The 13,412-nt window shown below is 43.6% G+C and overlaps 1 protein-coding gene across 2 annotated transcripts in view; it reads left to right on the forward strand.

The window, feature by feature from the left end:
* LOC139460837 (sodium-coupled monocarboxylate transporter 1-like) overlaps positions 1-13,179 on the forward strand; it is a 41,745-nt gene extending 28,566 nt beyond the window's left edge. For both annotated transcript variants that reach the window (XM_071242312.1, XM_071242313.1), the window contains exons 10-16: positions 718-833; positions 4,219-4,289; positions 4,500-4,586; positions 5,095-5,276; positions 6,705-6,805; positions 6,894-7,018; positions 11,734-13,179. In XM_071242312.1, coding sequence (XP_071098413.1) covers positions 718-833; positions 4,219-4,289; positions 4,500-4,586; positions 5,095-5,276; positions 6,705-6,805; positions 6,894-7,018; positions 11,734-11,949 — 898 coding nt within the window. In that variant the 3' untranslated portion in view covers positions 11,950-13,179. The remainder of the gene's footprint in view (positions 1-717; positions 834-4,218; positions 4,290-4,499; positions 4,587-5,094; positions 5,277-6,704; positions 6,806-6,893; positions 7,019-11,733) is intronic.
* Positions 13,180-13,412: the final 233 nt, after the last annotated feature.

The following is a 13,412-nucleotide window of genomic DNA, read 5'->3' on the forward strand; positions in this document are numbered from 1 at the left end:
AGTGGAACACTCAGGTAGGAAGTCTTCAGTATAGTGGAACACTCAGGTAGGAAGTCTTCAGTATAGTGGATCACTCAGGTAGGAAGTCTTCAGTATAGTGGAGCACTCAGGTAGGAGGTCTTCAGTATAGTGGAGCACTCTGGTAGGAAGTCTTCAGTATAGTGGAGCACTCTGGTAGGAAGTCTTCAGTATAGTGGAGCACTCTGGTAGGAAGTCTTCAGTTAATTGGAGCACTCAGGTAGGAAGTCGTCAGTAACGTGGAGTACTCGGGTAGAAACTGTTCAGTAAAGTGGAACACTCAGTTAGGAGGTCTTCAGTATAGTGAAGCACTCAGGTAGGAACTGTTCAGTATAGCGGATCACTCAGGTAGGAACTGTTCTGTTAAGTGGAGCACACAGGCAGGAAGTCCTCAGTATAGTGGAGCAATCAGGTAGGAGATCCTCAGTATAGTGGAGCAATCAGGTAGGAACTGTTCAATATAGTGGAGCACTCAGGTAGGAAATATTTAGTATAGTGGAGCATTCTGGTAGAAACAGTTGAATATAGTGGAGCATTCAGGTAGAAACAGTTGACTTGGATTGATTATGTGAGATAATACCATGTAGGTGGGCCTAGCAACAGGTGAGGACTTCTTAACGTTATCCGTCTTTGTCGTCTCACATAGCCTTACCACGAACATCACCATATTTTAATCGACAATCTTGTAACTTCTTACAGCACGATGTCCTCCTGTCTGAACGCACTGGCTGCTGTGTGCTGGGAGGACTTCCTGAAGCCAGTCCTCGGGGAAAGACTGACCGAGGGACAGAAAACACTCGTTACAAAATTGTTGGGTTAGCTTTTCTAAGTTATTCATTTTCATTACAATAGAGGTACGAGTTCTACAGATCCAAATCCACTTATGTAGGAAAGAAAAGAGAACAGCCTCTGCCTAACACTCGGCGCATTGTATTCCAGTGGAATGAAATGAGTAGCCTGTGGTTTCAATGTAGAGCTAGATTACCTGTATAATTAATAATAATAATAATAATAATAATAATAATAATAATAATAATAATAATAATAATTACCTCCTCAGAACAGATCCCCAACATTCCTTCCTAACCTCCTTTACATGGATGACCTTATTGCCAATGGAGGATCCACTAAAAAACAGATTTTCCTTGTCGGGTCCTTTACTAATGACATTGGCATGTCCTTTGGACTCGACAAATGCAACATTATTCATCTGAATTGTGGCAAGGTAGAAGAGCGAGGATCAGTCAGTTTACTCGGGGGAGGAGTTATTGACCATCTCGTGGAAGGTCAGACCTATACGTACTTAGGGATGTCGATTAGGGACAAACTCCAGAATGCCCATAGCAAGGAAACCCTTCGGGCAGAGTACAAATGTAGGCTTAAGAAAAGCTGAAGTTCAGAGCTGAACGCTCATAATAAAATTAAAGCCACAACTGCTTATGTTGTACCCGTCCTTTCACATTCCTTTGGTGCTGTTGATTGGGCGTAACAAGAACTTGACACCCTCACACGAAGCTTCATGTCACACAATAGATCCAGCCACCCTCGCTCTTCCCACAATCGCTTATTTTTACCAGTCATAATGGGAGGGCATGGTTTGATTAATGTTGGGGCTCTTCTTGATAGAATTGTTCCGTGCACTTTTGCACACATTTATTTGTATGATGATTCTCTTGTGAAGCATGTCAAGACTCGTGATGAAAATAAGGAATTCCGCAGTTTTCTAAAACGAGCCAAGAACGTGGTACACAATCTCAATGGTTCTGTACTGCTGGACCGAACGGAAATGAGTGTCATCCGCGGATGAAGTCAGGTGGCCTGAAACGTTTCAACCAAGCGAAGTGCCATATCAAGTCGGCCCAGACTCAGTTTTTCAAGGAGAGGCTTTCTGAACGACCACTGCATCACGTTTATGTGCAGTGTGTTGAGAAGGTCAGCAATCTTGCAGAGTCCTTCGCTTGGATGAAGTCAGGTGGCCTGAAACGTTTCAAGCAAGCGAAGTGCCATATCAAGTCGGCCCAGACTCAGTTTTTCAAGAAGAGGCTTTCTGAACGACCACTGCATCACGTTTATGTGCAGTGTGTTGAGAAGGTCAGCAATCTTGCAGAGTCCTTCGCTTGGATGAAGTCAGGTGGCCTGAAACGTTTCAACCAAGCGAAGTGCCATATCAAGTCGGCCCGGACTCAGTTTTTCAAGGAGAGGCTTTCTGAACGACCACTGCATCACGTTTATGTGCAGTGTGTTGAGAAGGTCAGCAATCTTGCAGAGTCCTTCGCTTGGATGAAGTCAGGTGGCCTGAAACGTTTCAAGCAAGCGAAGTGCCATATCAAGTCGGCCCAGACCCAGTTTTTCAAGGAGAGGCTTTCTGAACGACCACTGCATCACGTTTATGTGCAGTGTGTTGAGAAGGTCAGCAATCTTGCAGAGTCCTTCGCTTGGATGAAGTCAGGTGGCCTGAAACGTTTCAACCAAGCGAAGTGCCATATCAAGTCGGCCCAGACTCAGTTTTTCAAGGAGAGGCTTTCTGAACGACCACTGCATCACGTTTATGTGCAGTGTGTTGAGAAGGTCAGCAATCTTGCAGAGTCCTTCGCTTGGATGAAGTCAGGTGGCATGAAACGTGAAGCAGAAGGCTTTCTGTTTGCTGCTCAAGACCAGTCACTTCCCACTGGAAACCGCAAATTTGTGATTTTGCATCAAAATGTAATGTAGAACATGCAATGAATTTAATGAGACTGTCCAACATATTGTCAGTGGATACCCAGCTTTTGCATTCCATCATATCCTAAGCGATATGATGGAGTGGCTCGATCCTTTTGTTACGGTCTTTGTCATACTCGAACTTTCACACGACCAAGAATATGTTTGAGTTTGAACTGTATGCACTGTTTGACGGAAAGTCAACAAGAATCCAAAAATGTTATCACTTATGTTGGTTCTGGTGTTTATGCTTGCAGCAGTGGTCTGCACGCGTTACATGTGGCAGTGTTATTCCACAGAGCATTGCAGTACTCGTGACACGTAACTGTGAATGACCAGTTTTGTGCTCGCCTTGTCTAAATATCTACGGATTCCGAACTGAATAATTACACGCTGAATATGAACCCGCTGACTTCAACGGATGTAGATGGAAGCTTCACAAGCTTCACGAGTACCAAGGATGAGGGATCCCCTCTTGTCGGCTTTCAGATTTAGCTAATATGCCCAACGGGCATTGTGGGTGCATCCCTCACGATTGAGCTTGCGATGTTGTACTTTGACTGGCTTGATTCAAAGCTATAACAGATTGTCATTATCATATCCGTGGAAACTGAGTCCATGCTACTTTATTATGCTGCCAGCTGGTTTGATGTATAATGAAAGCAAAGAAGGCCCCACGGGAAGTTCATTAAAGGCGAACTCATTGGTGTTCGCGAAAATATTGAATGAAATGGTATTAGTTAGGTTCCTATTTTTTGGTGAGTGAGTGGGTCTGGTTTTCGGCCGCTTTTTGCAATATTCCAACAATATCACGGCGGGGGACCCCAGAAATAGGCTTTACACATTGTACCCATTTGGGGAATCGAACCCAGGTCTTCAGCGGGACGAGCGAACGCTTTCACCAAAAGGCTACTCCTCCGCATCAGCTTTTAGCTTTCAGTCTGAATTTAGGAAATATACCTGTAAACAAAGCATGGCGATGAGGAGCCGGGTGGGTTTACTTTGTTTGACGCCTTAGCCTCAATACATACAAAAAATATTCTCTGCAAAGGAGGTCCAAACAGTTTTACTTGCACCTTATTGTTCTAACAGTCTGTAATTTTACCCACTTATCTTTTAGGATTATTTGCACAGGTCTTGGTCCGGAGTGTTAGACTGTTCAATGGAATATTTTCGGCTTATGCTTTCATGTGCAAGATGGGCAGCTAAACATTTTTTAAGAGGCATTATGAAGTTGGAGCATTTCCTTGATAACGGTGTTAGAACCTACACCGAAACGTCGCTCCTAATTGTAATAAAGAAGTTGTTCATCCATATATCTTATTCCTACTAAGCACTCCAACTTCTTAATGCCTCTCAAAAAATCTCTGGTGCCCTGTTAGAAAAGATCTATGGCATCCAGATTGTCCTTCACGGATTGGTTCGCGTCACTGATTTATCATGTCAAAGTTAGGGTACTTCATTATTACAACTATACTGAACAATACTTTCACTTTGCAGTTTTGTTTTTCGGTGGCGCTGGTATCGGGATGTCTTTTATGGCAATGAATTTAGGAGGAACCGTTTTACAGGTGCGTGTTGGAGCGTTTTTATTAAACAGCGTTACTGGATCTAAATGAACTCAATATCAACAAATAAAAGAGTAAGCATATTGAATCAGCAAAAAACGTTTGAAATGCTTTCAAATAGCTGATATTGCAGACAAAGTTTAAGCTGATGAATTTTTCAAAACATGTTGATCGAGTATTGAGATGACACCTTTGTTCTGTGTTATCACTAAGGCATCGTTGAGCTTCACTGGGGCTGCCTCGGGGCCTCTGCTGGGGATGTTTGCTCTCGGCGCCTTCTTCCCGTGGGCCAACTGGATTGTAAGTTCAGTCAGATATAGAGGACACCGATAATGTATGTTTCACTTCACGCTGGTATTTGACGTGTCAAAATGCAAGTAGATTTTAGGTGTGATTTCTCCTTTCTTCTAAAGAAATAGTCCTTTAATTTCAGTGCATAAGGGGTTATAATTTCAAAAAAAAGTTTATGAATATAAAAGTTTGTTGTTTTGCTTTTCTTACTTCATGGTCCAGGTCCCTAATATATAATGTTTTTGTATATATATATATATATATATATATATATATATATATATATATATATATATATATTCAGCTGTACCTTTCTTTTAACAACTGGAGTGGAGGAGAATCTTAGATTTTTTTCACGCCGAATACCATGGCTCGATTCCCCACACGGATACATTGCGTAGAAACCTTTTCTAGTTACCCCCGCATTGATAATGCAGAATATTGCTTAGAGTGGCGTAAACTCACTCACTCACTCACTCAAAGTGAAATAGCGAGTATGAGATCATATGTCTTTTAGGGAGCAGTGGTCGGCGGTATTCTAGGGTTGGCGTTTCCCTTGTGGATCAGCATAGGAGCCTACACGGTTGTGGGAGCTCCAACTGGCCTTGACTACCCAACATACAACTGCAGTGTCCCCAACACTACCGACTCCATGACAACAACAATGTCCTCCATCATGACAACTGGACCCGTCGAATAGTGAGTGTTGTGTGCGCGCGAAGTATGGCGTTTTAGTTATGTTTCATGAAATGACTGGCCTAAAAGTCAATGTAGGTGGTCGAAGCTGAAGAAATTTCAGCTTCGAGGTTTGTTCTGCTGCTGCTGAATGAATAACAAACTAGAAAGTCACACCATCCAGGACGCACGACTGTGAAATGGTAACGAAAGATACTCAATTGATGGAGAACAGATTGTATTCCTAGAAGATTTCACATACAACTGCCGACCTACACCTTTCAGAAAGTAAGATTGAATGGCACTTACCATTAATTGCAATTAAATAACGATATTCAAAATTTCACCTATATCTAGATACATGTAGGTACCTTTGTGCTCTAAGTCCAATCAATGGTATGTAATGCAACAAAACTGATTTATTGAATACGGTATCTAGATGACAGCCCGATTGTTTCCAGACCGTTCACCTGTGGCGGGAGTACTTGCTGTGCGGACAAACCTTTTGATACATACGGTGTGAATGGCGGGTGCGGTACCCTCTTTGCGAACACCTGATGTCATCACACATATTCAGTGATGTATTCATATCATTTCCATCACTATTGAACCCTTTACTACCGAAGGAATGTTGCACGGCTGATAATGGAGACTGATTGTGCTCTAGCGCTGGCATTATATATTAAGACTGGTGTCTCCGCCCTCTACACAGTGTCCTCTCTACCTCATCTCTACTCTATCCTGTTTCAGTAGTCGTATCTCCGCCTTCTACACAGTGTCCTCTCTACCTCATCTCTACTCTGTCATGTTTCAGTACTGGTGTCTCCGCCCTGTACACAGTGTCCAATCTTCCTCATCTCTCGTTTATAATCTTTCCGTACTGGTATATCCGTCCTATACACAGTGTCCTCTCTAACTCATCTCTACTCTATCATGCTTCAGTACTGGCGTCTCCGCCCTGTACACAGTGTCCTCTTTACCTCATCTCTACTCTATCATGTTTCAGTACTGGCGTCTCCGCCCTGTACACAGTGTCCTCTCTAACTCATCTCTACTCTATCATGTTTCAGTACTGGTGTCTCCGCCTTGTACACAGTGTCCTCTCTACCTCATCTCTACTCTATCATGTTTCAGTACTGGTGTCTCCGCCATGTACACAGTGTCCTCTCTACCTCATCTCTACTCTATCATGTTTCAGTACTGGTGTCTCCGCCCTGTACACAGTGTCCTCTCTAACTCATCTCTACTCTATCATGCTTCAGTACTGGTGTCTCCGTCCTATACACAGTTTCCTCTCTACGTCATCTCTACTCTATCATGTTTCAGTACTGGTGTCTCCGCCCTGTACAGTGTCCTCTCTACCTCATCTCTACTCTATCATGTTTCAGTACTGGTATCTCCGCCCTGTACACAGTGTCCAATCTTCCTCATCTCTACTTTATCATGTTTCAGTACGGGTGTCTCGGCCCTCTACACCGTGTCATATTTGTGGTACCCGGCTATTGGAGCAGCGACAGTGATAGTGGTTGGTCTCATTGTGAGCGCAATCACGGGTAAGTTATCGTATTTATTTTTCAAGATATTTGACATCTTGTTCACACCATACCGTAGATTAAATATCCTTTTCCGCTGTACTCGCAGGTATGAATCGACTGGGTGATGTGGACATAAAGTATCTGGTACCTTTCTTCGACCGACTCTTCTGCTGCCTCCCCGGCCCAATCAGCAGGTGTCTCCGCTGTAACCAGGAGTTTAGAGACCCGGAGGTAGGTGTCTCCGCTGTAACCAGGAGTTCAGAGACCCGGAGGTAGGTGTCTCCGCTGTAACCAGGAGTTCAGAGACCTGGAGGTAGGTGTCTCCATTGTAACCAGGAGTTCAGAGACCCGGAGGAAGGTTTCTCCGCTGTAACCAGGAGTTCAGAGACCCGGAGGTAGGTGTCTCCGATGTAACCAGGAATTCAGAGATCCGGAGGAAGGTTTCTCCGCTGTAAGCAGGAATTCAGAGACCCGGAGGTAGGTGTCTCCACTGTAACCAGGAGTTCAGAGACCCGGAGGTAGGTGTCTCCGATGTAACCAGGAATTCAGAGACCTGGAGGTAGGTGTCTCCACTGTAACCAGGAGTTCAGAGACCCGGAGGTCGGTGTCTCTACTGTAACCAGGAGTACAGAGACCCGGAGGTAGGTGTCTTTGCTGTAACGAGGAGTTGAGAGACCCGGAGGTAGGTGTCTTTGCTGTAGCGAGGAGTTCAGAGACCCGGAGGTAGGTGTCTTTGCTGTAACCAGGAGTTCAGCAGAAACCCGGAGGTAGGTGTCTCCGCTGTAACCAGGAGTTCAGAGACCCGGAGGTAGGTGTCTCCGCTGTAACCAGGAGTCTAGAGACCCGGAAGTAGGTGTCTTTGCTGTAACCAGGAGTCTAGAGACCCAGAGGTAGGTGTCTCCGCTGTAACCAGGAGTTCAGAGACCCGGAGGTAGGTATCTCTGGTGTAGCCAGGAGTTCAGAGACCCGGAAGTAGGTGTCTCCGCTGTAACCAGGAGTTCAGAGACCCAGAGGTAGGTATCTCCGCTGTAACCAGGAGTTCAGAGACCCGGAGGTAGGTGTCTCCGGTGTAACCAGGAGTTCAGGGACCCCGAGGTAGGTGTCTTTGCTGTAACCAGTAGATCAGAGACCCGGAGGTAGGTGTCTTTGCTGTAACCAGGAGTTCAGAGACCCGGAGGTAGGGGTCTCCGCTGTAACCAGGAGTTCAGAGACCCAGATGTAGGTATCTCTACTGTAACCAGGAGTTCAGAGACCCGGAGGTAGGTGTCTCCGCTGTAACCAGCAGTCTAGAGACCCGGAAGTAGGTGTCTTTGCTGTAACCAGGAGTCTAGAGACCCAGAGGTAGGTGTCTCCGCTGTAACCAGGAATTCAGAGACCCGGAGGTAGGTATCTCTGGTGTAGCCAGGAGTTCAGAGACCCGGAGGTAGGTGTCTCCACTGTAACCAGGAGTTCAGAGACCCGGAGGTAGGTGTCTCCGGTGTAACGAGGAGTTCAGAAACCCGGAGGTAGGTATCTCCGCTGTAACCAGGAGTTCAGAGACCCGGAAGTAGGTATCTCCGCTGTAACCAGGAGTTCAGAGACCCGGAAGTAGGTGTCTCCGCTGTAACCAGGAGTTCAGAGACCCAGAGGTAGGTATTTCCGCTGTAACCAGGAGTTCAGAGACCCGGAGCTAGGTGTCTCCGGTGTAATCAGGAGTTCAGAGACCCAGAGGTAGGTGTCTTTGCTGTAACCAGTAGTTCAGAGACCCGGAGGTAGGTGTCTTTGCTGTAACCAGGAGTTCAGAGACCCGGAGGTAGGTGTCTCCGCTGTAACCAGGAGTTCAGAGACCCGGAGGTAGGTGTCTTTGCTGTAACCAGGAGTTCAGAGACCCCGAGGTAGGTGTCTTTGCTGTAACCAGGAGTTCAGAGACCCCGAGGTAGGTGTCTTTGCTGTAACCAGTAGTTCAGAGACCCAGAGGTAGGTGTCCCCGGTGTAATCAGGAGTTCAGAGACCCTGCAGTAGGTGTCTTTGCTGTAACCAGTAGTTCAGAGACCCGGAGGTAGGTGTCTTTGCTGTAACCAGGAGTTCAGAGACCCGGAGGTAGGGATCTCCGCTGTAACCAGGAGTTCAGTGACCCGGAGGTAGGTGTCTCCGCTGTAACCAGGAGTTCAGTGACCCGGAGGTAGGTGTCTCCGCTGTAACCAGGAGTTCAGAGACCCAGATGTAGGTATCTCTACTGTAACCAGGAGTTCAGAGACCCGGAGGTAGGTTTCAAGTCCCATTTGCATAAAACAACCTTTAGCTAATACCGTTTTAAGCTGTTGACCACGGCTGAGACTGGTTTGTGAAACAGATGTATCTCAAGCTGGTGGCTTGGGTTGACTATACAATGTCTGGTGTAAATGGTGATCAGCTGTCTCACTGCCTGGAATGATTGTAAATGATAATCAGTTGATCACACTGCCTGGAATGATTGTAAATGATAATCAGTTGATCACACTGCCTGATATTACAGAAAATGATAATCAGCTAGTCCCACTGCCTGGAATGACTGTAAATGATAATCAGTTGCTCACACTGCCTTGAATGACTGTAAATGATAATCAGTTGATCACACTGCCTAGAATGACTGTAAATGATAATCAGTTGATCATACTGCCTGATATTACAGAAAATGATAATCAGTTGATCACACTGCCTGGAATAATTGTAAATGGCAATCATTTGGTCACACTGCCTGGAATTACTGTAAATGATAATCAGTTGGTCACAAGGCCTGACGTCACTGTATATGGTAATCAGTAGCTCACAATGACTGACGTCACTGTATATGGTAATCAGTAGCTCACAATGACTGACGTCACTGTAGATATTAATCAGTAGCTCACAATGACTGACGTCACTGTATATGGTAATTAGTAGCTCACAATGGCTGACGTCACTGTATATGGTTATAAGTAGCTCACAATGACTGATGCCACTGTAAATGTTGTTCAGTAGCTCACAATGGCTGACGTCACTGTATATGGTAATTAGTAGCTCACAATGGCTGACGTCACTGTATATGGTAATTAGTAGCTCACAATGGCTGACGTCACTGTATATGGTTATAAGTAGCTCACAATGACTGATGCCACTGTAAATGGTAATCAGTAGCTTACAATGACTCATGCCACAGTAAATGTTGTTCAGTAGCTCACAATGACTGATGCCACTGTAAATGGTAATCAGTAGCTCACAATGACTGATGCCACTGTAAATGTTGTTCAGTAGCTCACAATGACTGATGCCACTGTAAATGGTAATCAGTAGCTCACAATGACTGATGCCACTGTAAATGGTAATCAGTAGCTCACAATGACTGATGCCACTGTAAATGTTGTTCAGTAGCTCACAATAACTGATGCCACTGTAAATGTTGTTCAGTAGCTCACAATGACTGATGCCATTGTAAATGGTAATCAGTAGCTCACAATGACTGATGCCACTGTAAATGTTGTTCAGTAGCTCACAATGACTGATGCCACTGTAAATGGTAATCAGTAGCTCACAATGACTGATGCCACTGTAAATGTTGTTCAGTAGCTCACAATGACTGATGCCACTGTAAATGTTGTTCAGTAGCTCACAATGACTGATGCCACTGTAAATGGTAATCAGTAGCTCACAATGACTGATGCCACTGTAAATGGTAATCAGTAGCTCACAATGACTGATGCCACTGTAAATGGTAAGCAGTAGCTCACAATGACTGATGCCACTTTAAATGGTAAGCAGTAGCTCACAATGACTGATGCCACTGTAAATGGTAAGCAGTAGCTCACAATGACTGATGCCACTGTAAATGGCAATCGGTAGCCCATAATAACTGATGCCACTGTAAATAGTAATAAGTACATGTAGCTCACAATGTCTGATGACACTGTAAATGGTAATCAATAAGTCACAATGACTGATGCCACTGCAATTGCTAATTAGTCAGTCACAGTTTGGTGTGGCTACTGAATATTTCAATGGTCTTGAAACAGCAACTTATAAACTGCCGGGCCTAAGAAAAGAAAATATATCACATACATGTAGTTTTGTAGTGGCTAAGAATTTAACAAACATAAAATAGTTATTCGATGCTGAAACATATTTGAAATTGATATCATAGTTGTGTCTTGGATCTTTCCCTTTTTTCTATGACTGTTGTCTAGTAATGTTTAAATAACGTTTGTAATATTATGGTGAAATCCAGTTTTCAAGTCTATACTTTCCTCTGCATCGTCTTGTTTGTTAATGTTTTAAACGGGGAACCGGTGTGTGGGTGAGTGAGTATGTTTTATCTCCACTTTTAGCAATATTCCAGCAATTTCACGGCGGCATTTCATGGACATTGTACCCATGTCGGAAATCGATCCCGGGTCTTTGGCGTGACGAGCTAACGTTTTAACCACTGGGCTACCCGACCGCCGCAATTAAATTGAAATTCGTTAACAAAATGATCTTTGGATGCTATGCGTTGAGTCTCGGGCATTTGCACCATGTACACCAAGGACCCCACTGACAACAATTTGAAAATAATACATGAGTCTAAGCCAGTGTATCTGAAATGATATCACGGATTCCCTGGCAGCATGCTAACGACGTAAACACATTCATAGTTACCTCCCTTGCATTACAATCGGATATGCTAGTTTACGTTCACAAAAATAATTCTACAGGTCTTCCGTTTCGAGATAATATGATTATATAATTACACTGATATTGTTTACCAAAAGTCAACACTTCCCAGCGGGATATATGAATTGTTTTTTTTCTAATCTGTCAGCGGGTACAAGACAAGCCTTGTGCATTAGCCAATCAGAAAGTAGAATAAGATAATGCCTGAGAGTAATTTGAAAGATCAATGTGCTGAAGCTGTTATATCGCAGTGGTTATATCATTACATTTGCTTTCTCACCATGTTATTTGTTTACTATCAGGAAATAGCATCTGAAAAGGATGAGGAGATTGTGGTACCAGCGTCGGGTGATATTGTCAGCAGTTCCGGCAAGGAGAAGTTACCCCTGAACGGGTCGGGACATATGCCTGTGTATGGACTATCATATAAAGAGAACAACGAAAATAAAACCGGATTTATCAACCCAGCTGCCGATGTCTTCAACGATCAGAAACAGCAAAACGGAACAAAGTTCTGAATCACTCTTTATAAGGATCTCAATTTGATAAATGTATTTAAATGTGACCTGTCAGGAGAAAAGGGACCTTATGCGTGTTTGGATACATTTGTGCTGTGACGTCATATAGAAAGATGTTTCACGCAACCTACTTCCGTAAAAATCTCCATTTAGATCTATGTCAACTGTACAAACATATCTTATTTTCACTTGCTAGGTCGTAATGTAATAAAAACATTACTTCAAAACAAAGTAGCATACATGTCTACTATCGATTCATCAGTCACTATATCGAAATTTGTGCTACAGTTCCAAGGCTGAAAATGGGATTTGCAGAACATTAGTCCAACTGTTTGAAGCCAGGTATCTCTTGAATGAATATGAATTGAGGCCAGTGCATGGTGTTCCTGTGTTCCTGAGATGCTGTGTTCCTGTGTTCCTGAGATGCTGTGTTCCTGTGTTCCTGAGATGCTGTAGTAATAAAATATGATGAGAAGTCTAAATGTGATTTATCACCCATAAGGTCCCTTATCTAATAGTTGGTCACGCATGTTGATTCATGTACGGTTACGGTGATATCCAACAACTATTTTATACAACACAATGTGTTATAGAGGATTTCTTTTTGTTATATCACCATTTCATAGTGATTCATAAATACATGCTCATGACACAGTCGGAATCGTACAATCGACTCTTCTTTGAGCAGAGCTTTCGTTAAGGGTTTTTCTGTTTGATACACACCTCTGTATGTATCTGTATGTCTCTGTAGATTCATTACAACATGTAGCAGGCTTTCAATTTCGAATGTATCAACAAGTGAACAACACTTTACGTACAGTACGTACTTAATATCGCTGAACATACGCCCGTCGACGTGGTTTAGTGGATCGTTGTCTGCCTGCAGAGCGGAATGTCAGGGTTTTGATCCCGGCCGCGTCATACCAACTACGTACCACACATACACACTATGACAATTTCTCACACACACGCACACACACGCACACACACGTGCATGCACATCGATTTTCGTCAAATAATCTTGAACGCGACGTTAAACCACAATTCATCTCACCTCATATAGTCAGGGTTTTCCTTTTTTTTGCGAGATTGTTTTACCTGTATGCAAAACCTATTAATAAAACCAATATTAAGCCATTTTGAACTCTGATTATATATCGATGTGTATATAGTTTTAAGATATGTGAATGTTGCTTGTGTAAAAGTGAATACAATATGTCTCTACCCATCATCATTAGATGTGTATATTCATGAATAAACAGTTTTATACTTTACTAAATCACTTTTTATGAGTTATTTTCTACAATGACTAAGAACGGTGTAGCAACCCATGCTTGCCGTAAAAGACGACCGTGCTTGTCGTAAGAGGCGACTAACGGGATCGGGTGGTCAGGCTCGGGGACTTGGTTGATGCATGTCATTGATCACAATTGCGTTGATCGATGCCCATGATGTCAGTCACT

The sequence above is a fragment of the Haliotis cracherodii genome, unplaced genomic scaffold (genome assembly GCF_022045235.1).
Source record: "Haliotis cracherodii isolate W230 unplaced genomic scaffold, xgHalCrac1.p SCAF_14, whole genome shotgun sequence".
NCBI classification, from domain to species: Eukaryota; Metazoa; Mollusca; class Gastropoda; order Lepetellida; family Haliotidae; genus Haliotis; species Haliotis cracherodii.